We start from the raw sequence: 25,880 nt of genomic DNA, 5'->3' as shown, positions 1-25,880 counted from the left end.
TAATCACACTTGGCGTGAAGGAAACGAATCAGCTGATTGGTGATTATAGTCTAACGTTAAACTAAATAATTTTTTTGAATTTTCCAAATATATAACGTTGACAAAAGATATTAATTGACATGTGGTAGTCTTAAAATTTCAAAAGTTAAATAGAAACTTTCACCGTTAAATAAAACGGAGGGAGTATTAAGGCTCTGTTTGGTAAAAATAAGCTATAAGCTAGCTGATAGCTGAAAAGCTAGCTTATAGCTGATAGCTGATGGCTGGTAGTTTAAAGCTGAAAAGCTAGTAGAATAAAATCAAAGTGTTTGACAAATTTAGCTGTTGTAAGTACAAAATGACATAAAAATACATGGTTAGTGGGTAGTTTTTTTTTGGTAAGTGTTAAATGTTAATGGGTAGTTATTATAATTTTTAAAAAATAAATAAATAAAATTAATGAGGGTAAATATGGAATAAATGAAAAAGCTATAAGCTATAAGCTCATACGCTACTTGAAATAGCATCTCAAAAAATGCTATAAGCTAGTTAGAGAAGCTTATTACCAAACACTTCACATTTTTTTCAAACAAGCTTATAAGCTAGTTCAATAAGCTATAAGCTAGCTTATTAAACTTACCAAACCGTGCCTAAATAGCGTGGCAATTGTATAAATCGCATCTTCACTTAACTTTCCCGCCACACACACACACACACGACCCGCCATTTCACAGAGAAGAAGAGAAAATGGCTTCCGCATCCTCCAAAACCCTAATCGACATTTTCGATCGAGCTTCAAAGCGCTTAAAACCCACTCTCTGCAAATCCGAAGACGCCACTAATGCCTCTTCCACCCTCTCCATCGACCAAAAATCTCGAATCGAATACAATAAGAATCTCGCTTTGTCCAAAAGGAACCTCAAAATCTGCATCGATAGGGTTTCCAAACACAAAGGTATTGTTAATTTGTTAACGCAACAGTAACAAACACACGCTTCTTTGATTTCTAATATTATTGTCTTATCAGAATCTTTAGCTTCGGGTTGCGTGAAATTAGAGGAATTGCTCGTTGAGGAATCGTGGTTGGAAGCTTTATCCGGAGAATTTCAGAAATCTTATCTTGTTAATCTTGCTAAGTTCGTCGAAACGGAGATTTGTTCGAGGGATGATTATATATATCCTCCTCAGCATTTGATTTTCAATGCTCTTAATACAACTCCTTTTCATTCTGTTAAGGCTGTGATCCTTGGTCAGGTTTGTGGATTTCGATTTGAATTTGAATTTTCTAACCCTAATTTATCTCAATTTTTACTTCATTGATTTTAATTTTGGTTTTGGTTTTTTAGGACCCTTATCATGGACCTGGTCAAGCAATGGGGCTTTCGTTTTCGGTTCCTGAGGGAGTCAAAGTTCCATCCAGTTTGGTAAATATATTTAAGGAGCTTAAGCAAGACCTTGGTTGTTCGGTTCCGTCCCACGGAAATCTTGAAAAATGGGCTGTGCAGGTAACATTGATATGGAAAATATTATTTGTTTCAACTTAATACTTATTGAACTTTATTTAATTGGGTTAGCACTTAGTCCTACATAGAGGTGGGAATAGGCTAGGCCGAGCTAGGCTTTGCCAAGCCTGAGTCTGGCCTGTCAAAAATTTGAAAGCCTAAGCCTGGCCTGTGGCCTATCATAGGCTTATCTTTTAGGCCTGAGACTGGCCTTATGAAAGCCTAATATGGCCTGTTAGCCTGTTTAAAAGCCTATTTCACATGAACATATTTGAATTAATAATTATATTTATTTTTAAATATACTAATGAACTAATAAATCAATGTCTTTTTGATATATAACATGATATGTTAGAGACTTTGACTATATATGTCATCATATTTCAATTCTAGTTTATAATAATACATTTATATATGTGAAAAACTAATGTCGATTAATAAACTTAAACTACTGAAAAAAGTTAATAAATTTATAATTTAATCAAAGTACAAATTTTAATATATAAATAATAATAGTAGTAAAAATATTATTCATATTAATTTAAATAGGCTGGCCTAATAGGCTAAAAGGCTTTTTTAATGGCCTGCAGCTCGACCTATTTAACTAAATAGGCTTATAAAAAAGCTTTGGCCTGCTCTATTTAAAGAAATAGGCTGACCTGGCCTGAGCCTATGTAGGCTAGGCCTGGTAGGCCGGCCTGTCTTGTTCCCACCTCTAGTCCCGAACCGACTGGAAACTTTTTTTTCTTAACAAAGATTCCCAAATGGTACTAAAATGTAGGATTCCAAAGATTGCGATTAGGTAATGTGGCTTATGCGTAGTATTCCCTAATGCCACTAAATCGATTCAGTTTCTCAGGGCCTGATTGGTTAAGCTAGAAAAATGTAACTTTTTATACTGTATAAAAGCTTCTAAAAAGTTGTTGGAGAGTGAATATTTTGTAAAAAGTTGTTGGAGATTGAATATTTTGATTATGTGATATTCAGATTTTTTAAAGAAGCTTACCCAAACATTTCATACTTATGTAAAAAAAGTGATTTTATTGAATGGCCTCAATATGCTTTAAGAAAGAATCCATAACCAGATGTGCTAAAGTGACTTGTGATTTGTAGACTCGTTACATCGTTAAATTTGCATACAGGCTAATTAAAAAAAATACTCTATCATGGAAAATATCATGTTTTACAAAATAATGTTGACAGCAAGGGGACCAATATATATTTTCTCCACTTGTAGATGACACATTTTACATAATTTAATGAGCTTTATATATGCAAATAACTAAAATTCACAGCTATAAGTGTCAGTTAGTTTTATTGAACAGTAAGATGGGCTTCTTATGAAATTAGGCAAGTTTCTGTCCTAAATGCAAAGGGGTTTCCCTCTAGCCCACTGACTCATTGCTGCAGAGGGTTTAGCAAAGTATTAGTAAGTGATTTTAATTAGTAAATGTTTTTCTAAAATATTCTGACCACAATTTTAACTTCATTTCAGGGCGTTCTCTTGCTTAATGCTGTTCTCACAGGTTAGATATGTGACATTTTTGTGATCTTCTAATCAAGAGTATTGGTGACTTAAAGGTCACAAACTGTTTTTATTTCACTAGGTTCATCATCTAGTATGACAATGAGCATCACTATGTTTGGTGTATTATGCTTGTATCTAGTATTTTTATGTTTTAACTAGCTTTCAATTCAGTCAGGAAGCACCAAGCAAATTCTCATGCAAAAAAAGGCTGGGAACAATTTACTGATGCTGTTATCAAGACAATCTCGCAGAAGAAAGAAGGGGTTGTGTTTCTGTTGTGGGGAAAATCTGCTCAGGAGAAACTTAGGTCCTACCATTGTATAACACTATAATAAATCTTAAAAACCAAATATGGAATCACTGATGTGGTCTTGCAACAGTCATCTTGATAGTTTTTCAAAGTCAGTTTAATTGATAAATTATATAAATTTTGAATAAATGTCTATTTATTGAAAAATAGACATTTATTGATAGACATTTTTTGAAAAATATAGATGACAAGCAAGTTCTTCTACAATAGTAAGCATACGTCTAATTAATTCCAAGCTTCTTTTCAGAAATAGTTTTCTTAAACTAAATAGGGTTCTTTTCTTGTATGGAAAATAAATTCTTGAAAACATTTTGATGAACTTGTACATGAGTGTCTTATACGCAGTTTTTTTTTTTTTGAATGGCATCTCATACACAGGTTAATTGATTCAACCAAACATCACATTCTAAAAGCTGCACATCCTTCAGGTTTGTCTGCGAATAGAGGCTTCTTTGGCTGCAGGTAAGATGGTTTTAGCATTATAGTTTGTTATGTTAATGTAGTTGTGTAGTAAAAGTATCTCTGAATTTCCTGCCTTGTGTATATATCAAGTAGGCAGACATTCGTGACAGAGGCTTAAGTTTGTCTGAAAAATAAGGCTGCACGAGTCAGTTGTTATGAACAAATACTGAGTTGTTTTTTGCATGATGCTTTGTTTTTTATAATTTATCCACAATTTCTGCATTTATCAAGGTTCTTTGACACATGTAAATTCTTAGTGTTCTTAGTGGAGCCTGCCTGGTTCAAAATAAGAGAAGCTGTAATTGTTAAGCATTTGTATTAGGGTCTCCTTGGTTGAGTAAATTATACTTTTCTCTTTTGAGAAATGCATTCATTACACTCTACCCACCTATTTTGAGAATTACTCTCCTCTTTATCAAAAGGTTAATATAACCTACAATTTAGTCTATTTTGATGCGAATGAGCATCTTGATATGTGCTTTTTTCATCTGTGACATTAAGCATCATCCAGTTTTTTTATCTCTACGTGACTTTTAGAAGATTCAATCAAACATTTTGTAATGTCCCAAAGCTAATAGCAACGCTGTTCAAAACATCTTTTCCAGTCTCAAAATTGATAGGTGAGTTCAAAATTAGCTGCATCTGACATTGGAAATCATCCAAGAAGGGGAAACACAGTTTCTCTGGTAGTAAATGTCCTTCGGACTACCTATAGTTTCTGACTGCTGCTAAGAGGTCCACTTGTATAGTACAACACAGTTTCATCTTTCAAAACATTGGTGTGATTCTTCTAATTTGAAGGGAGGACAATGCAATTTAAGCAACTTCACTAAATGAATGCAATTCACTCAAATATAGTTAGTCAGTACATAGTCTAGAGTAGTACATTGCAATTTCCCTCCTTTTCTCATTTAGTCTGCGCGACAATTTAGTTCCGACTGTAATATCCTCTCTAGAAAGAAATATATGCAAAAAAAAGTGCATGTGTATTTGGTCCAAATTTTAGATCAAATGCATGTACATTTTTTGCTTATATTTCATTTTGGAAGGAGCAAATAAAGCATAGACTTTGGTAGCCTTGCCTTTGGGTCAGAGCTGTCATCAAATCACCTTATCATTCCTACATTGAAGAGAGTTGAAACTCAAATCTTATACATTATAAGATCTAAATGTAAAAACTACCTGATAAGTTCTCCTTTTATCAATCTAAGCAATTTTTCGTTCTTACTCTTTAATCTTGTTTGTGTTTACTTGATTTTCTCTGAACAGGCACTTCTCTCAAACTAACCAACATCTGGAGCAAATGGGGATTGATCCCATAGATTGGCAACTATAATTTATATGTAGAGTTCAAGTCCAAGTTCTTTTTTGAGCCTGTTTTCCTTGATGCATAGATGATTCTGTGGATTCTAAATCTACCAAGAAAAAAGTGTTTTGTCTATATTTTGCAGTACTGACCAATACTATTTACTAGTAGCATCTTGGCATAACGATGATCTCGGATCCTAATTTGAGATTGTACTGAACAATATATTTATGGAGATTATCAAAATGTATTATCAGTGTACTGTCTTCAACAATCTTTTACTACTATATTCTTCAAATGCTGTGTGTGCTGTCTTAAACAAAATGTTATTTTTACAACTTTTTTTATGGAAGGACATTGTTGTTATTTGGGAGCAGGGCGGTCCAACCCAAGGGCCAAACAATCCAAATAAGAACTTTAGGCCTAAGTTTTGAAGTAAAATAATTCATTTTAGGCTTCATTTTATTTTTTATAAAGAGATTTTCTTTTACGATCCTACCATTTTCTCAAACATCTGCTATTTAAACAGTGAATGCGTAAAGATAAAGCGTGCGGGAAATTCGTAAGGCGGCAAAAGAATGTCTGTTTTATAGATCGTATTTTTTAAGGCCTCATGATTTTTTTTTTATTTGAGGCCTCTAAACCTATTAGACGGGTTTTATTTGGGAGCTTCTGAAGTAGTCCAATTCTCAGAAAATTTCTCAACGCACCCACTCACTTTCTCCCCCACTCCCCAAAAAATTCGGAAAACGTTTTCCGAATTTTTTATAGTGTAAATTTTACACTAAAAAACAGTTCGGAACGTATTTTCCGAATTTTTTTAGGTGCGCTAGGGAGTGCGGGAGAAATGTTGAGGTGCGTTGAGAAATTTTCCAATTCTCAGTTGTGTAGTTTATTAAAAGAGGGCAAAATTCATTGTATGGCCTGTAGTATTGTCTATCATCTATGCTCCACTCTTTCACCAATTTCACTAAATGCCAGAAACAAAAACAAAAAATTGTTTCCTTTGTTTTACTTGTCACATTTGTAAAAAAAAATAGTACTCCTACGGTCCTACTAACAAGTTTTGAAATTAATTTAAAGTTGATTTTGGTCAGATTTTTGTGTGAAATAAAGAAAATAGTGTTTTTGACCTTCAAAATTTATATTCTTGTGTTTTAAAATTATTTATAACTTATATATTGAGTTTATTTATAAGAATTTGTGTTGAAAAATTACATGTTTAATTTTAATTTTGTTCCCTCTTCATTTTCTTTTTAATAATACTAGGGGTAAACCCGTGCGTTGCACGGGTTCGATTAAAATACATAATTAAAATATTTTTATAAATTAAAAATAATAATTGTGATAAGTATAATCACACATTCGATTAAAATACATTGTTAAATACTTTTTACGATATGGTTATATTCAATATTATATATGTGTAAAAACAAAAAAAGTTGTTCAGAATTAAAATAATTTTTATTGAAATGATGTATCATATTTTATTTTAATTGTGTTATCGTATAAAATCTTAGTTTTCAATATATGAGTTGCAATTTAGTCACAAATCACTTTGCTTTTTTATTTTTAAGGTATCCCTTATTTATTTATTTTCAATAAGAGTTGGAGGTCATACATACTTATACTTGGTGAAAATATTGCTCATGAGAACTAAGAAGTATGGTGGTTTTGACATTTTTTATCACGTGATCTCGTGTTCTAAAAATTACCTATCAAATAACAACGTTACTGCTTACTCCCTTCTATACAATTTAAGGGGTGTGGTTATGGTGCATAAGCCCAAACTTATGCACCATGCATAAACTTGCTTCCTACACCCACCATATTTGCTTCCTACACCAAAAGTCAGTCCAAGCCCAAAATTAGGAAATCCATTACTCGCGCGCCCCCCATATACTACCCCATTACTTGCGCACCCCCCATTTGCTTAGCGCACCCCCCAATTTTTTTCCTTTTTCTCCTAGATTTCTTGTGAGCCCCCCAAATTTTTTTTCCTCCCCTAGATTTCTAGCGCGCCCCCAATTTTTTTCCCTCCTCCAAACTTCTAGCGCACCCCCCCAAAATTCTAGCGCGCCCCCGTTTCCAATTAAATAATAACTTTTGTTCCTTTGAAGTATATATTATAAAAATCCATTTTTAATTAATTTTCGTCATACACCCCCTCGAAGCCCAACATAATAACGAATGGTTCATGTATATATAAAGCATACTTGTCAAACATACAATTTAATTTTAAGTTTTATCAATCATAATCACAATATAAATAAAATCTCATACATTAATTACATATATATATATATATATATATATATATATATATATATATATATATATATATATATATATATATATATATATCGATTTTTCTTTACAATAAAAAAATGATCGAATCCAATATCTCATGCATACTATCCAAATTTTTTTCAACTAAACTAACCCTAATTGCTTTATATGATTTTTTGCTTTATGTAGCATGGTTTTGTAAAATGGTTATGTGATGTTTTACTTAATAACAATGGTTTCAGTGTATAACATCTTGGCACTAATGCTCATATGAAACCATTTAACTAAAATAATGATTTCAGTGTATAACGCTATGAAACCATTTAACTAGACTAATGGTTTCAGTGTATAACATCTTGAAACCAAATAACAAGACTAATGATTTCAGTGTATAACGCTATGAAACCATTTAACTAGAATAATGGTTTCAGTGTATAACAGTATGAAACCATTTAACTAGACAAATGGTTTCAGTGTATAACAGTATGAAACCATTTAACTAGACAAATGGTTTCAGTGTATAACATCTTGAAACCAATTAACAAGACTAATGGTTTCAGTAATAATCAATATTTAAACCATTAAACCATACTTATGGTTTCAGTAATAATCAATATATAAAATCATTAAACCATTTAGTGTAAAACCATTTTACAATACAAATGGTTTCAGTGTATAACTATATGAAACAATTTAACCAGCATAATGGTTTCCAGAATTTTTAAAACCATAAAAACACAATATTGATTTCAATAAACACATAAAACCATTTTATAATACAAATGGTTTCACTGTTTAACTCTCTGAAACCATTTAACTAGCATAATGGTTTCCAGAATAATTGTAACGAAAATTCATACTTATGGTTTCACTGTTGTAACGAAAATTTATATTCTCGAGGAAAACATACAACCAGAGAGAGTGACTGGCCTCAAAGGGTCTCAAAATATTCAAATAATTTTGTATAAAATTTTGCGAATTTTTCAAGAAATATGAATATTTTTAATAACATTTCTTCCTTATTTAAATAATTAAAAATAGTTACAGGTGTCCAAAAATTCCCAAAGAGATACCCAAATTTCAAGAAAATTACAGGTGGCTGCAGGTTTATTTTATATAAGTATTTTATTTTATCATCTTTTTGACTAAAAGATAATAAAATCTTTTTTATATTATTAACCGTATATAATAATTTTATTTTTTTATCTGAAATTCCAATTGTTATTATTATTATTCGCATAATAATAATTCCAATTCCAACCCTTCGGCTCCACGTCTCTGAACTTCCAATCTCCCGGCGCCGTTTCATAATCTTCCGATCCATCCAACGTCTTTCATATATTCACAGTTCAGTATTCATTCATTCAATTCATACAATTCCCAAATTCAATATCAAACCCTAAAAATACACAATTTCTCTTTCTCTTTTCCCTTTTATTGCAATCTAATCGTTTTATTGATTTCGCCACTCAAATCAGGGTTCAACAAGAAGACATGGATGACTGTTGTGCTGTTTGCGCCGAGCCATTGGAATGGGTTGCTTACGGACCTTGTTCTCACCGTGAAGTCTGTTCTACCTGTGTCGCTCGTCTCCGTTTCTTTTGCGATGATCGCCGTTGTTGTATCTGTAAGACCGAATGCAATCTCATCTAATTCCCTTGAAGAGTGGCTAGGATTATTACATGTGTAAGACCCATCTAATGGTTGGAAATGGTTTATGCACCATGCATAAATTTGGACTTATGGATATTAACTTTTGCCCAATTTAAGATGCCAAATAACTTATATACTTACCTCCCTCTCGTTCTCTTGAAGTTTCTTATCAATTATTCACTTGGTGAAATTTTATCCCGATTTTATTAGTCTCGATTTTCAGGAAAATATATCAACCCAAAATTTAATTATGGGCTCGATTAAAATACACATTTAAAATATTTTCATAAATAAAAAAAAATAATTATGATAAGTATCATTATATATAATTAAATGATTGATAATATTTTAAAATATAGTGAAATAGATAGGTTTAATATTAATTTATATTAAAAATAAGAGGGTTATTTAGAAATATGAAATTTTGTATTGGTTTATATAATTGATTTTTTATTTTTATATATATTTTTGCTCAAAAATATATTTTAAAGACAATTATTAATATAGTTTTTAATGATCTCTTATAATATTCCGTCAAAAAAAATGATCTCTTATATTATTTATAAGTGCGAAAAGATGGATTATATTGTATCTTAATTGTGTAATTTTAATTTAATTTTTTTTATGGATCTCATTAGTGCACTCGCAAATTGTTTTGTTTTTTTATTTTGGTATATTTTTTATAGGGGTGAGCATGAACCCGAGACCCGACTCGAAACCGATATAACTGACAACACATTGAAGCATTTGGTCGGGTGCGGATCGGGTCTCGGGTCAACAAATTGCGAAAAACCGGGCATGAACGGTTGCATACGGGCGGGTGCGGGTCTCTAAAATTCTATCTCTCCATAACCGAAACCGACCGAACAACCATTAGATGCAAATTAATTTGTTTCCTTCTCTCCCTCTCAATCTCATATACTCTTCTCTTTGATATTTTTATCCATCTTTGATATAAGATAAAAATGTTATATTTTACAAAGCTTATAATTAATAATATGGTGATGAAGAAAGTGGGAAAAATATTCTAATATATATATGTTCTAGATCTATTTTAATTTCTACGTCTGTTCTACTTGATATTTTATTGTCTTTAGATCTACATATTGAAAGAAAGTAACCGCATCTAACCCTCTTTGTTTTTTAATTTACTTCGTCTATCTTTTGTTGCATTGTGTACGAGGTATTAAACTATTCGAAAATTAGGAATTTTTGGAGAATGGAGGAGTTTTAGATGTAAACAAAGTTTCGATCTAACCCGTAATAACCGACCTGTTCAACCCGCCACCTGTATGACCCGAACCCAAACAAACCGGAGATATAGACGGTCGGAATTGGGTCCAAATTAAATGGTTGCGGTTTTTATCGATTTAGTGATTTTCGGCCCGAACCTGGCCGAAACCGACCGATGCTCAGGCCTAATTTTTTATTCTTTTCAATAAGAATTATAGCAGCAGTCATCCTTGCTAAAAATATTGTTTATGAGAAAGAAAAAACCAAACTCAACTTATAGAATGTGATATATGTAACGACCCAAATTTATTATTCACTATTTAAGTGTTTAATTATTTGGTGACGTGGTTTTTAAGTAAGATAGTAACTTTAAGTTATTTATCGAGAGTTTTAGTTAACGCACGAGTTAGTGAGAGTTAACGCGAGTTGGGCCAAGCTATTGGGCTTGAGGCCCAATGGGCCTTGGCATGTGAGGGGCGCCCATATGGGGCAAGGTAGAGAGAGAAATATCATTATTTCTCTTGTTCTTGGGAAGTAGAGAGAAGGAAGAGAAGAGGAGAGCTAGGGCAAGAGCTTGGAGGAGGGATTCGAGGAGCAATCTTCGTGAGTTCGTCGATCCAAGGTAAGAGAGTAGATTTCATATTCGTGGGTGACTCGAGGAAGGGGAGAATGTCGATTTCTCCTCACCCGAACTTCCTCCACCCCATTTTTGTTTTAGCTTGGAATGGATTTTCTTGATGGAAATCGTTCCTAAGGTTCTTAACATGCTTAACATGCTTTTATCATGATGTATGAACGAATTTATTGGATAAAAACGAAGTTTATAGATGATTAAACTCAAGAACTTTGTGTTCTTGAGAGTTTTGAGTAAAAATGTTAAATCTCTACTTTTTCGTAGTAAAAATGGTAGATCGGTGAAATGAACCGTCCTTTTGTGTTTAGATATGTTTGTTGCACTTGAATACAAACTCATTTGGGGTTTATAACATGAAAAATGGGATTTTTGGGTGAATTTGGGTGGAAATCGCATGTTTTGAGCATTTCTGGCAGGAGCTGTTCGCTACGGCTCGCTACAGCTCGCCACGAGCATGAGTTCCACTGGTGTGGTTCGCTACGGCTCGCTAAGCCTTCGCTCAGCGAACAGGGCAGGTTCGCTACGGCTCGCTAAGCCCTCGCTCAGCCACCGTGACAGCACAGCACTTTGCTGTTTTGAAATTTGAATGGCTTTGAGGGTTCTAATATGTTATATTATGTATTTTACCCAGTTTTTCGCGTAGATTCCGATTCCGGAGTTTGTTTTATGATAAAATGCATGCTTAATACACTTTACTTATATTATTAGTATTGTGTTAAAAATGTGAGTAAATGTATTGTATGTGTGGATGATTGTTGATGATGTTTGTTTAAATATCAAAGAAGTATATTAAGGTGTTAATCAACTTAATAAAGAAGGATATTAGAGTATGTTATTCTAATAAAGAAGGATATTAAGGTATAGTGTTATTTTAATAAAGAAGTAATGTTGGATAGTGTTCCACATTAGTAAAGGAAGAGCTTAATGCTAATTAAAATGATTGTGAGTGAATTCATGAAATACATACACGCATTCATGAATATATGTGATATTGGATATTCCAATAAAGAAGGATATCGGATTATATTTATCCGATAAAGAAGGATATTAGAGGTGAGATACTCTAATAAAGAAGATGGTACCACATGCATTAGAAATGTCTAGGATGACATAGCATGAAGTTGAGGCATTAGATTGCATTAGGATATGTGTACATTATTTGATATTTGATATGTGACACATATGTTTGCATTTATGTGATAATTGTTAGATGATGCATATTTTGTTAAGTGTGCTTATTTCTATTCGTTGAAGTGATGTTTGATTATAATGATCTAGAACTTATGATTGAATGATAGATGATGATGTATGTGTATAATGTATGATTATGCATGCTTTATGAAGAAGTGTTTAAGTACCATTTACTTACACTTGTATATTTTGAGTATGTTGTCTAACTCTCTTTTATGTGTTATGTGCTGGACCGTTGGGGGTCCAGATTCACAGGTTTTGTGATATTCGATGTCGAGTCGTCGGTGAAGCTCTGCTCTGATTGTGACACGGGAAAAGGGGTTTTATATTGTATATAGAGTCTCCTTATCTAGGTTGTTTTGTATAATCAATAAATATATTATTTGATTCAAAGATTTGTATAAACAAGCATTTTACTAATTAACTACATTAGTGTTATTTTGATTGAAGAGTGTAATGCTCGAACCATGACTTTTATAATAATAAACTTTGATTTTCCGCCGCGTATTTTGAAAAAGATTTATCATGGTAGAATTTTATTAAATAATGGGTGTGGGTGTTACAATATATATATATATATATATATATATATATATATATATATATATATGGTAGTTTTGTCTTTTTCATCTTTTGCTTATATTCCATGAAATTATGTATAAAATAGCAAAACGACTTATTATCTTCCATCCAATTTATGTTTTCTTATATTTTATGAAAATAAAATTCTTGTGCTGATATATTGACTTCTTTTAAAATTTTACGTCAAACTTTCACTTGGTGGAATTTATTTTAACTACCAAAGAAATTGCAAATGAATGCATGCATGTTTGATTAGAACATACTTAAAATATATTATTACAAATGAAAAATAATAATATGATAAGTATAATGACATATATATTTAAATTACAGTAACATGATTTAGTTGTAATTCTGTTATATTAAAAATAAGAAAGTTGTTTAGGAAAATGAGATTTTATATTGTAGATTAATGACACAATGAATATAATTTTTAGCGAGTCTCTCTTATAATATCTCATAAGTTTGAAGAGATGTATCATATTTTATTCTAATAGTGTAATCGTATAAAATAAAATTAAAAATTTAAGTGTGTTTGTATAAAATAATAAATAAAAGAAAAAACTAATATATCTAATAAGTTTGAAGAGATGCATCATATTTTCTTTTTATGAATCGTAGTGGAGCAGTCGTAAGTTGTTGTGCTTTTTTACTACGGTGTATTTTCAAAAAGAATTAGAGGCGGTTTGTTAACAATATTGCTCGTGAGAAAGATTGAAATAAGTTTCAATTATAGAATATAATGTGATTCATAGATATTAGTTTTTCCTTTTTCATCATTTGATCACATTCTTTGAAAGTATGTACCAAATAACATAGTCGCGCGCTTATTCTACTCTATGTAATTAAACTTAACTTATATTTAACAATAATACAATTTTTGTGTTGATATATTAACTTTTTTTCCTCTCAAACTTTTACTTGGTGAAATTTTATCTCAACTTTTATTTGTGAGGATTTTTTAGTTTATTGTCCAGTTTACCTTTTTTTAATTGCTTAATTCTTTTTTTTTTTTTTAGTTTTTTTTTCTTTGCGAGGTTTACCTCCGTCCAATTTTGTTTATGTAATTGAAGTGTGAATTGTTTAAATAATTACGAAGAAATTTGTTAGTGTAATTCAATAATAATCATCAAATTACCAAGAAATATATATATTTCATCAATCAACATCACCATTGTTAGTGCAAATCAATAATAACCATCAATTACTAATATATAAATCGTTATATTTAAAAATGGAGAATGAGCACACAAAATAAAAAGAAATACATATATAATTAGTATAAAATGTTAAGAGTTGGTAGACTAATTTATACTTATAGAGTAATTTTTACCACAAATTTTTTAATGATTTATTATCGTTATAAGAAACTTGATCTTCTCATACATTCATTTTTCTTATTGTAACTAATTTACAAATGAATTAAGGTGGATTTGTGGTTTTATTTTCACGGTTACTTCAAAAGACAAATTTAATTAAATATAAATGAATAACTGCTCTATCACAAAGAATATGTAATATCAAAATTAAAATGTTTTTTTTTTCTTTTTTTGTTACAATTAAAATGATGGATTTGTTGTTTTAATAATTTTAGTGATATTTTACCACAAATTTTTTAATGATTTATTATCGTTATAAGAAACTTGATCTTCTCATACATTCATTTTTCTTATTGTAACTAATTTACAAATGAATTAAGGTGGATTTGTGGTTTTATTTTCACGGTTACTTCAAAAGACAAATTTAATTAAATATAAATGAATAACTGCTCTATCACAAAGAATAGGTAATATCAAAATTAAAATGGTTTTTTTTTCTGTTACAATTAAAATGATGGTTTTGTTGTTTTAATAATTTTAGTGATATTTTCCTTGAAAAAATAAGTGATATTGTGGTAGGGTAGTAAGTATAAATTGTCTTCAAACTTGTTTGATACTTTACTACAGATGAATAAAAAAAAAATTAGTTTGTAAAAAAAAAAATTTAGTACATATAAATATGGTATTATGAAATGTACCAAAAAAAATAATGGTATTATGAATAATAACATAACATAGTGGAAATGCACTCAGAGATATATATACTCACATAAATTGTCGCTTTTCATCGACTTTTTTGAGCATCAAAGATGCAACAAAGACAAAAATAGAAGTCCCTCTTTTATTCTTTTATCCTAATTCACATGAAAAAATTGTCATATCTACGTGAAGAAATAAAAAATAAGAAAAAAGTTAGAAAACAAACATTATATCAATAAAAATAAGGATGTCTAAAATTTTCACACAATATGTAAGAGTAACATAATCAATAAGTTGTTATATATATATAAACTAATAAATTGTGAAGAGATGAAGAACCTATTGAAGAGCTGCCATCCAATAGTTGATTGGGGAAAAGTGATGATGAAAACTCAAATTTGCACTACAAATTAACATTTAGCATTTGTGCACAAAATCATATATTTATACACACAATGGTTAGGGATGGGAAAAGATGAAGGTTTAAAGGATTGTATGATAAATTTATTTGTCATAGTTAAGGAATAAGAGTTAAGGAATATGAAATAATGGTAGTTTAAAAGTTGGTGTGACAAAGTTTTTTTTTTTTTTTTTTAATAATAGCACAATAGTAATTAATTAATAAACAATATAACTAAAGTATTTTTTTCATAAAATTTATTTATTTTGTCAAGCATGAAATTTTTTTGAGGAGTAATTTTTTTATTTGGTTTATTTATTTAAAGTAAAATTTTGCAAATTGCAAATCATATTTACGCATGCATGATTTATATTTTATGTTTGGTAGTGTAAAATATGAAAGAGCATATATCTGTTCATTGTTCTTTTGTAATTTGATCTTTTTTTCTTTTCTTTCTTTCATTATTATTGGGAGCCATTATTATTGTAACATATAGATAATTACTTTGGAGGATGAATGGACACACAAAATAAATTGTGGGACAAATTTTAAATAGATATGAGAAGCTCTCTAAAGCATGCCACATCATCACAATGCTTGCTTATGAGTAAAAGTTAAAAGATTTTTCATTTAGTTTGAATTATAATTATGTGGTTCAACGCCACTCTTTTATTGCTCCCCATCAAGTTGAATCGGACTGTAATACCATTGTTGGTGGTGAGGGATATTCTTACAGAGTTAGATCAACACATTAGATTAAGAGCAACCATATCTTCACTCAAAATCTTAAGGCTGATAAACTAGCTTATGATGGATTATAGCGAATAACTTTTTTTTTTCTTTCTAGACAATGTTTATAGCGAATAACTTATAAGCTTGTAGCGGATAAGCTAGCAAATTGAATTTGTACTGTTTTGTAAAATTAGCGGTTGAACTAACTTATAAGTATGAAATAACATAAAAAAAATATATGATTAATTAATATTTAATGTTTTTCAAGTAAAATGTTAGGGGTAAAATTGAAAGAAAAAAATATAAGCTATAAGCTCGTAAGTTACTTAAAATAGTGTCTGAAAAATAAGCTATAAGTTAGTAAAATAAGTTATAATCTCATAACAAAAAGATCGTTACCAAATAGAACTTTTAGCCTATAAACTACAAGCTAGCTTATTTGTCTTCCCAAACGGCACTATACTCTCTGGTTGATAATGTTAAATTTTAAACTTATAATTTTACTAATATCTATGTCTTATAAGCTCATGAAAAAAAAAGGGCATAGTAAATTTTTTTCTCATATATTACTGTAATTCATTTACTATAAACTATTTTATGAGTTATTATTCGATAATTTTACCAACAAAAGTGATAATAAAATGCATCTCATATTTTGTCAATTTGTCATGGCTCGAGTGGCCTTGTTGCATTCTTCATTGGCGGTGATATCGAGCATAACAAGCGCAAATGTCATTGGTGCCTTGGTGGTATTGACTTAAATCTCTATTGGTTGGCTTGTAGAAGAAATGGTTATTTTCAAGACACGGTTTTCAGTTCAGAATTTTTTTTCTTCATAAAAATCCAAGGGGTATAAGTAGGGGCGGAGCCCTCGTGAACTGGGCAGGGTTATGGTCCGCCCCAAAGTTTTAATTTATTTGCAGGGGTTTACTGTGTAGTCTGACGTTTTGGTTTGCAGGGGTTTCAAACCCCCTTTAATTGGACGATTTAGAATTTATTTCATGCTTTTCAGTTTGCGGGGGTTTCAAACCCCACTATTTTGAAGTTGACGTTCTAATTTACAAGGTTATTAACCTCCTTTAAATTGTTCCGTAAAAAAAAATTCTATTATTAATAATTCGTGTGTCAAAGCATATGAAAGTAGTTTTTATTGTCATGTCTAATATACAAAAGTTTTTCTTAATATTATGCACAAACATATGCTCGTGTTAACGTGCTACTAGTACTAGTATACTTACTGTCAAAAAAAAAAGTACTAGTATACTACTAATGTAAAAAAAGAAATAAATAATGGCAGAGTACTGCTCATCATAGTGTGCAAGTCAGTGGCACATGGAATTGGGGCACTTACCACGTGATCCATTCAATTGGAATCTATTCACCCATGCCATATGCTTATGCTATGCCCACATTGGGATTCTAATATTTTTGATCTGTCTTTGATCTCCTTGTCCTTGAGGATTGAGAGCAGATATAAATAGCGGATGATCCGATCGAAACTCTGATATCATCTTAAAATTGAATATTATGCTTAATTTAACCTATAAAACTGGCTTGTATGACAAGAATTGTCTTTACTTTATAAATACATATTCAAGTCATCTCATAATCGATTTAGAATACTAAGTCTGACCCTTTTTAAAAACTGAAAAAATGCCAGCAGAATAATAATCAATCAAATGTGCAGTATGATCACAAGAGGGATTTGCATGCCCCACGTTCATATTTGTTGTAGTTCTTGTTTCAAATTTTATAGTCGAGCATATATTAAATAGCTCACGTGGTGAAGGACCACCTACTATAGGACCAAATAGATTAGTTAGATTTAAAAAATCAACCAGCTATCGTAAATAACCTTAAATACAATGGAGTACATAGTCTAGATCAACAACTTTATTACGCATAGACATTGGTAAAATTTTATTGATGAATTTAAATATGTTTTTGCTCCCTATAGTTTTCTAAAGGCAAAATTATACTACCAGTCCTTTATCTTATTTTTTTGTAACACTTTGGTCCTTTATCTTTTTTTGTAACACTTTGATCTTTTATCTTTTATTTGTAACACTTTAGTCCTTTATTTTTTTTACTTGTAATATTTTAGTCTCTTTTTTGTAACAGTTTGGTCCTTTGTTTTTTTTATTTGTAACACTTTGGTCCTTTGTTTTTTTTATTTGTAACACTTTGGTCCTTTATTTTTTATAAATAAATAAGATAAGGATCAAAGTGTTACGAAAAAAAAAGATAAAGGACCAAATTGTTACAAAAAAAAGATAAAGAACCAAAATGTTACAAAAAAATAAGATAAAGGACATGTAGTGTAATTTTGTCTTTTCTAAAATTTTTATTGTAGTTCATAAAATTTTTTTTCATACTTTTTAGTCCGTGAAGTTTTTTCCGTCAATGTTTTTAGTCCATACTTTTTATTCAACTCGTGTATACTTTCACATTTTTGAATAATTTTTTGTATTCATGTTAATAATATTTTAAGAACATCTCTGATAAAAATTTAGAATTATCAGGTGAATTATTTATGAATTTTTATGTGCAAAAAACTAAAAATTTCATATTAAATTCATCTTTTGTTAAAAGAATTTAAATTTTTATAACAGGGATTCATATGATGTACTAAACATGACTGCAGAAAAAAAAAATTAAAATTTAAAATGGTACACACGAGTTGAATGAAAAGTAGGGACTAAAATGAAAATTCTGGGAAACTTCAGAGACTAAAAAGTGTGAAAAAAAATCTCCAAAGACTAAAATTAAAATTCTAAGAAACTATATAGGGACCAAAAACATATTTATCCCATCGTTTTATCATATCTTAGTTTTTTGACTACTTCACATTCTTCTCATTTCTTTTATTTGATCATAAAATCAATATGGTCTAATACTTTGGAAATATATCTCACATTAATTTGATCCAATAAAAGATATGAATATTGTTACAGCATCTTTAATGAAAGCAACTAGATGAGTAAACTAAGTTAAAGTTTTGGATGAATACGTGGTATATCACAAGTCACTTGTGTGTGGTTGTTCAAGGCTCAATGTGTTTATTCAATCTAGTGAGACTTCTCTTCAACGACCCAACAGTTGTATCAGAGTCCGGTTGGGGAACAATAAGAGAGTGATGATGGATCGTAGACACGGAGACTCACACTTGAGGAGAGATGCTGAGATCAATCAAGTGTGAGTAAAGTCTCATATTAGTTTGAAGAGTTAATGTTGAGCAACATATAAGTGAGAAAACTCATAAACCATATCACACTTGAGGAGAGATGCTGAGATCAATCAAGTGTGAGTACGTAAAGTCTCACATTGGTTTGAAGAGTTAATGTTAAGCAACATATAAGTGAGAAAACTCATAAACTCATAAACCATTTATTTTATTACTACTATTATTCCAGTATTTGTTTCCTTCTAGATAAAAAAATAAATAAATCTTAGCATATAAGATATTGTTAGATTTGTCTCGATGAGTATTTGTAAAATATCAAAATTTTATAATTTTTACTATCATAGAATGTAAAATATTAATCGTCAAAGTTATGCATTAACATATGTGAAAACAGTTAAATGAGTCACTCATTGTCGGACAAAGAGAGTAATTTTGCAGAGTGCTAACAACAACACACGTCCCAATATAATTTCTTTTATTGGTTAAACTTCGTATGGATCTCATAAAGTTTATGTGGGACACATATTTTTTTTTATGAGACCCATATAAATTTCAACCATTAAAAAAGAGTGTGTTAAAATGAGTGTGTCCAATAGTGTGTTCGTAACATTATTCTATAATTTTTAGATAATTGAAAACATATATATAGAGAGAGATGTAGAAAGGAAAAATTGGCAAATTATATATGAGATAAAATAAAATTTAATCTTAAACCAAAAAAAAAAAAAATCTCCCATCATTTGGATCACTAACAAAAATATTTAATAACACATTCTATGTGAATATAGTTCAACTCATTTGAACAATAAATATGTAGGGATCAAATTCAAATATATAATTTTCTATTTATTTATTTTATGAGCTGAAATTGTAATCATTAAACTACTTGACAAAAATAATAATAATAATAAATCAATGTCGTGTTTGAATTAGTCTCGTTCTTAGAATTGAGAATTTGACATAACTCAATTCCTACAAAATTAGCTTCTAAGATGAGAATTGTCTCTACTTTTAATTGTTGACTTTTAATTATTGAATACATTGCTAAGAATTTATCTAGCTAGTTTTTGTAAGATTAATTCAATTGATCTTATGTTCCTGACAACAAAAGAACAACAAGATCAATAAACCAAATGCGGAAAATAGGAACTTAAACAATTACCTCCAGTCATTGTTACAGTGTTGTGAATGCACAGTCTTTGAGTCTTCTAAGCTCTTACTCTCAACTATATAGATGATGTGGGTGTGGTTATGGTGCATAAGCCCAAACTTATGCACCATGCATAAACTTGCTTCCTACACCCACCATATTTGCTTCCTACACCAAAAGTCAAACAAAGGTCAGCCCAAGCCCAAAATTAGGCAATCCATTACTCGCGCACCCCTCATATACTACCCCATTACTTGCGTCCCCCCTTTTGCTTAGCGCACCCCCCAATTTTTTTTCTTTTTCTCCTAGATTTCTTGTGAGCCCCCCAAATTTTTTTCCTCCCCTAGATTTCTAGCGCGCCCCCAATTTTTTTCCCTCCTCCAAACTTCTAGCGCACCCCCCCCCCCCAAATTTCTAGCGCGCCCCCCGTTTCCAATTAAATAATAACTTTTGTTCCTTTGAAGTATATATTATAAAAATCCATTTTTAATTAATTTTCGTCATACACCCCCTCGAAGCCCAACATAATAACGAATGGTTCATGTATATATAAAACATACTTGTCAAACATACAATTTAATTTTAAGTTTTATCAATCATAATCACAATATAAATAAAATTTCATACATTAATTAATTACATATATATATATATATATATATATATATATATATATATATATATATATATATATATATATATATATATATATATATATATATATATATATATATATATATATATATCAATTTTTCTTTACAATAAAGAAATGATCGAATCCAATATCTCATGCATACTATCCAAATTATTTTCAACTAAACTAACCCTAATTGCTTTATATAATTTTTTGCTTTATGTAGCATGGTTTTGTAAAATGGTTATGTGATGTTTTACTTAATAACAATGGTTCCAATGTATAACATCTTGGCACTAATGCCCATATGAAACCATTTAACTAAAATAATGGTTTCAGTGTATAACGCTATGAAACCATTTAACTAGACTAATGGTTTCAGTGTATAACATCTTGAAACCAAATAACAAGACTAATGGTTTCAGTGTATAACGATATGAAACCATTTAACTAGAATAATGGTTTCAGTGTATAACAGTATGAAACCATTTAACTAGACAAATGGTTTCAGTGTATGACATCTTGAAACCAATTAAAAGGACTAATGGTTTCAATGTATAACATCTTGGCACTAATGCTCATATAAAACCATTTAACTATAATAATGGTTTCAGTGTATAACAGTATCAAACCATTTAACTAGACAAATGGTTTCAGTGTATAACATCTTGAAACCAATTAACAAGATTAATGGTTTCAGTGTATAACATCTTGACACTAATGCTCAAATAAAACCTATTAATTATAATAATGGTTTCGGTGTATAACGCCATGAAATTATTTAACTAGACTAATGGTTTCAGTGTATAACGGTATGAAACCATTTTTGCTGTGGAATGGTTTCAAAGAGTTGTTCTCCAAAAACATATTTAACCCTTAATAAAAATTGTGAAATAAATTTAAATTTTTAAGACGATATAAAACCGAAGAGAGTGAGGTATCCCCAACCGTTCCAAATAATTCAAAATACCCTAAATAAAATTTTGGGAAAATTTTATTAATATCTTATATTTATAAAAGCATATTTACCTCATTTAATTAACTAAAAATAGTTCCAGGTCTCAGAAAAATACCAAACTGGTCCCAAAATTCTCGGAAAATTATTTACTATTTTTATGTAAAAAAAAAAATGGAGTCTCCTAGGCCACGCACGCGCCCCCACGCGCCGCCAGTGAGAGTGGGCGTGGACGCGCGTCACTGTTCATCATCTTCCTCACCCATTTTCTGCAGAAACGGGTCACGACGACCCGGTTCGTCGACCCGGTTCGTTCTCCCTCAATAATCAACGAAACTCGACGTTCTTTATACCGTTTTGATCGTCGTTCAATTTTATGAATGTTTCCGGTATTAATTTTCGAAATCGGTGATCGAATCGCATGTAAAATGTGGCCGAAATTGAGCAAGCAAAAATATAAAGTTCTTTAGTTATGATTATTACATGTGTAAAATCATCTAATGGCTGTGAATGACTTATGCACCATACATAAGAAAAGGCTTATGCATATTAACTATTGCCTAGATGATGTATATATTTCTGAATAATGGAATGAGAGCAAGCTTAGGGACCAAAGACTATATTATATATGCTTGATTCTACCATCAAGAATAAACAAGCCATTACCACCCAATTAATTGTCTTTAATCTTATGACTAATTAGCAACCAAAACTTTCATAACCTATGGACCATTAAAAGTGAGGTTTTATTAACAATAATTTATAAAGTAAAACCGACAAATTATTACATTCTCCCACTTGGTCCATAGGATTTAATAATTGGCCTAAATAAGTCAACAAGTACCTTCCTTAAGAAACAAACATGCGAATCATAGTGATAGTTCATCTAAAAGCGAGTATTATCATCTATGTATTACAACATATTTAATTGCTCAAGTATATACTTAATGTGGTAACAATAAAACTTAATGAATAAACCATATGTTTATTCTTGGTCCAAAATGAAATATATTTTCTCAAAACTAAAGTGCGCATGAATATGAGAAAATAACATAATATATAAAAGTTTTATTAATAAACTGAATGTATACAATCATAAGGTGGAACCAAACTTAAATATAACTTAATGAATAAACTCATAACATTTATGTTTATTCAAGTTCCAAACTTCAACGATATTTCTCAAAATCAAATTTTGTACGTACACCTTAGAACTTATAACATGAGAAAATATCATATAGAGTTTCATAAACCAAAAATCTTTCTTACAACGAAAACCAAATATAGGAACCAAGTCCTATTTTTCTACACGGTCCTTAAATTTTGACGGTGGCATGCCTTTAGTCAAAGGATCGACAATCATCAATTCAGTACTAATAGGATCAATAATAATTATTTGATCCTTAATGCGCTCTCTTACGGCTAAATACTTAATGTCGATATACTTAATTCGACTTCTACTTTTGTTATTCTTAGCCATAAAATCGCAGCTGAATTGTCACAGTGTATCTTTAGTGGTCTAAAAATTGAGTTTACAATTTTAAACCCAAAATGAAACTCTTCATTCATACACCATGTGATGTAGTCTCAAACAAAATACAAACTAACAAAATACGAACTTAGCTTCCATTGTGGAAGTTACGGTCAAGGTCTGCTTTGCGCTTTTCAAGAAACAAACTTCACTGGCTAACATGAAAATGTAACTGGATGCTTATTTTCTTAAGTCAACGCAATCCGCAATCTCTAAATTAGAGTAACCTTTGACCTCTAAAATTTCAGTTCGCATATACATATACATAAACATGTAGTCTTTGGTTCGCATATATGGATTACTCTAATATCTGTTTCACATTCCGATTGCAAATGCAATGTCAGGCCGTGTGCGAACCTGATCATACATTAGGCTTCCATCAGTGGAAGCATATGGAATATTAAGCATTTGTTCCCTCTCAAATTATTCTTAGGGAATTGGCTCAAATTAAACTTATCACCCTTCACAATGGGAGTCATACTCTATGAACAATCTTTCATCCAAAATCTCTCTAAAACTTTATTGATATATAGGTTTCTTGTGATAGACCTATTAACTCCTCGAGATCTATCTCTATGGATCTTGATGTCAATGACATAAGATGCATCACCCATTTCATTGACATCAAGATCCATCACCCATATCCTTCATATCAAAATTTTTAGAGAGGAATTATTTCACCTCATGTAGAAACTTTAACATTGGTAGCAAGTAAAATGTCATCCACATATAAAATAAGAAAACAAATTTTACTCCTACTAACCTTCTGGTATATACATTGATCCATGTGATTTTCAACAAATCCAAATGAAGAAATTATCCCATGAAATTTAAGATACCATTGATGGGATGCTTGTTTCAAACCATATATGGATTTCTTAAGCTTGCAAACCAAGTGCTCACCATCATTAGAGAAGAAACCTTCAGGTTGTTTTATATAAACCTCCTCCTCCACTACTAAGAAAGACTGTTTTCACATCCATTTGGTGCAACTCAAGGTCAAAATATGCAACCAATGCCAGGATGACACGGAGAAAATCCTTCTTAGATATAGGAGAAAAAGTCTCTATGTAATCTATTCTCTCCTTTTGAGTAAATCCCTTAGCAACGAGTCTAGCCTTGTATCTCTTAATGTTACCTAATGAATCCCTTTTGGTTTTAAATACCCATTTCCAACCAATGGCCTTCATCCCATTAGGTAGCTCTACAAGATCTCAAACACCGTTGTTTTTCATGGAATTCATCTCATCTTTCATGGCATCATACCACAAATTTGACTCTTTGCAACTCATGGCTTATGAAAAGTTTTTAGGATCATTCTCAACTCCAATGTTATAGTCAGATTCTTGTAGATACACAATGTAATCACTAGAAATAGCTGATTTTCTTGTCCTAGTAGACCTTCTTAATGTTGGATCAACATTTTCTTATGGATTATGTTGTTCAACTAATTGCTCATCATTTTCATGAATTTGATGATCAATTTGATCTATTGGAATATCAACATTTTGTGGAATCTCAATGATTGGTGGTTGATCAACATCCATTTGAACTTGAGGGATATTGTGAACAACAATCAATCTATCACTCGAAACTGAAGGTTGGGACTCTATATGATCATGCACAGAAACTATGTTCCTGATTTAATCACTCCCACTAATCAAGTGATCTTCAAGAAACTTTGCATTTCTTGACTCCACAATCCTAGTTGTGTGAGATGGACAATAAAATCTATAACCTTTAGACCTTTCGGCATATCCAATGAAATACCCACTAATGGTCCTCGGGTCCAGTTTCTTCTCTTGTGGGTTATAAATCCTAACCTTAGACGAACATCCCTAAACGTGCATATGTCGCAAAATCAGTTTCCAACCATTAAATGATTCAAAAGGTGTCTTTGGGACAGCCTTGGATGGAACCCGATTGAGAATATACACACCTGTCTTTAGTGCTTCATTCCACAAGGATTTATGAAGATTAGAGTTTCTAACCATACTCTGCACCATGTCCAATAAAATTCGGTTTCTTCTTTCTGCAACATCATTTTGGTTCGGAGAACCGGGCATGGTATATTGGGCAACAATCCCATGTTCTTGAAGAAACTTAGCATATGGACCAGGTGCTTGTCCATTTTCAGTGTATCTACCATAGTATTCACCACCCCGATCAGATCTCACAATTTTTATTTGCTTTCCACATTGGTTCTCAACTTCTACCTTAAAGGCTTTGAAGGCATCCAATGCTTCATTTTTATTATGAAGCAAATAAATATTCATATATCGTGAGTAATCATCTATGAAGGTGATAAAATATTTCTGACCATGTGCATCCATACCTGGACAACATATGTATGAATTATTTCTAATATGCTTGAACTTCTATTAGCACCCTTCTTGGAAACATTGGTCTGCCTTCCCTTAATGCAGTCAACACAAGTTTCAAAGTCAGCAAAATCTAGAGTATTAAGTACCCCATATTTTACTAGCCTTTTAATTCTCTCTATAGAGATATGTTCTAATCTCCGATGCCATAACATAGAAGAATTATAGTTAATATTACACCGCTTAATGCCAATTTGAACATGCATTGAACTATAAATGGATTCAT

At 30.9% G+C, this 25,880-nt stretch overlaps 1 protein-coding gene across 1 annotated transcript; it reads left to right on the top strand.

Moving 5' to 3' along the window:
• Window positions 1-668: 668 nt before the first annotated feature.
• Window positions 669-5,348, top strand: LOC123917715 (uracil-DNA glycosylase, mitochondrial). The gene is made up of 7 exons (XM_045969519.1): window positions 669-934; window positions 1,007-1,233; window positions 1,326-1,484; window positions 2,977-3,007; window positions 3,181-3,316; window positions 3,698-3,781; window positions 5,051-5,348. Exons 1-7 carry the CDS (start codon window positions 727-729, stop codon window positions 5,115-5,117), a joined length of 912 nt encoding a protein of 303 aa, XP_045825475.1. The 5' UTR covers window positions 669-726; the 3' UTR covers window positions 5,118-5,348.
• The last annotated feature ends 20,532 nt before the right edge of the window (window positions 5,349-25,880 follow it).

Source organism: Trifolium pratense, linkage group LG3, assembly GCF_020283565.1.
Source record: "Trifolium pratense cultivar HEN17-A07 linkage group LG3, ARS_RC_1.1, whole genome shotgun sequence".
In the NCBI taxonomy this organism is placed as follows: Eukaryota; Viridiplantae; Streptophyta; class Magnoliopsida; order Fabales; family Fabaceae; genus Trifolium; species Trifolium pratense.
The sequence above is the reverse complement of the archived record's forward strand: the minus strand, read 5'-3'. Positions and strand labels throughout refer to the sequence as shown.

Excerpts from the sequence above, each read along its gene's own strand:
- LOC123917715 (XM_045969519.1), top strand. The coding sequence starts at position 727 with ATGGCTTCCGCATCCTCCAAAACCCTAATCGACATTTTCGATCGAGCT. Across the intron at positions 935-1,006 it reads TAGGGTTTCCAAACACAAAG|AATCTTTAGCTTCGGGTTGC; the intron begins GTATTGTTAATT and ends TTGTCTTATCAG. Across the intron at positions 3,008-3,180 it reads GCTTAATGCTGTTCTCACAG|TCAGGAAGCACCAAGCAAAT; the intron begins GTTAGATATGTG and ends CTTTCAATTCAG.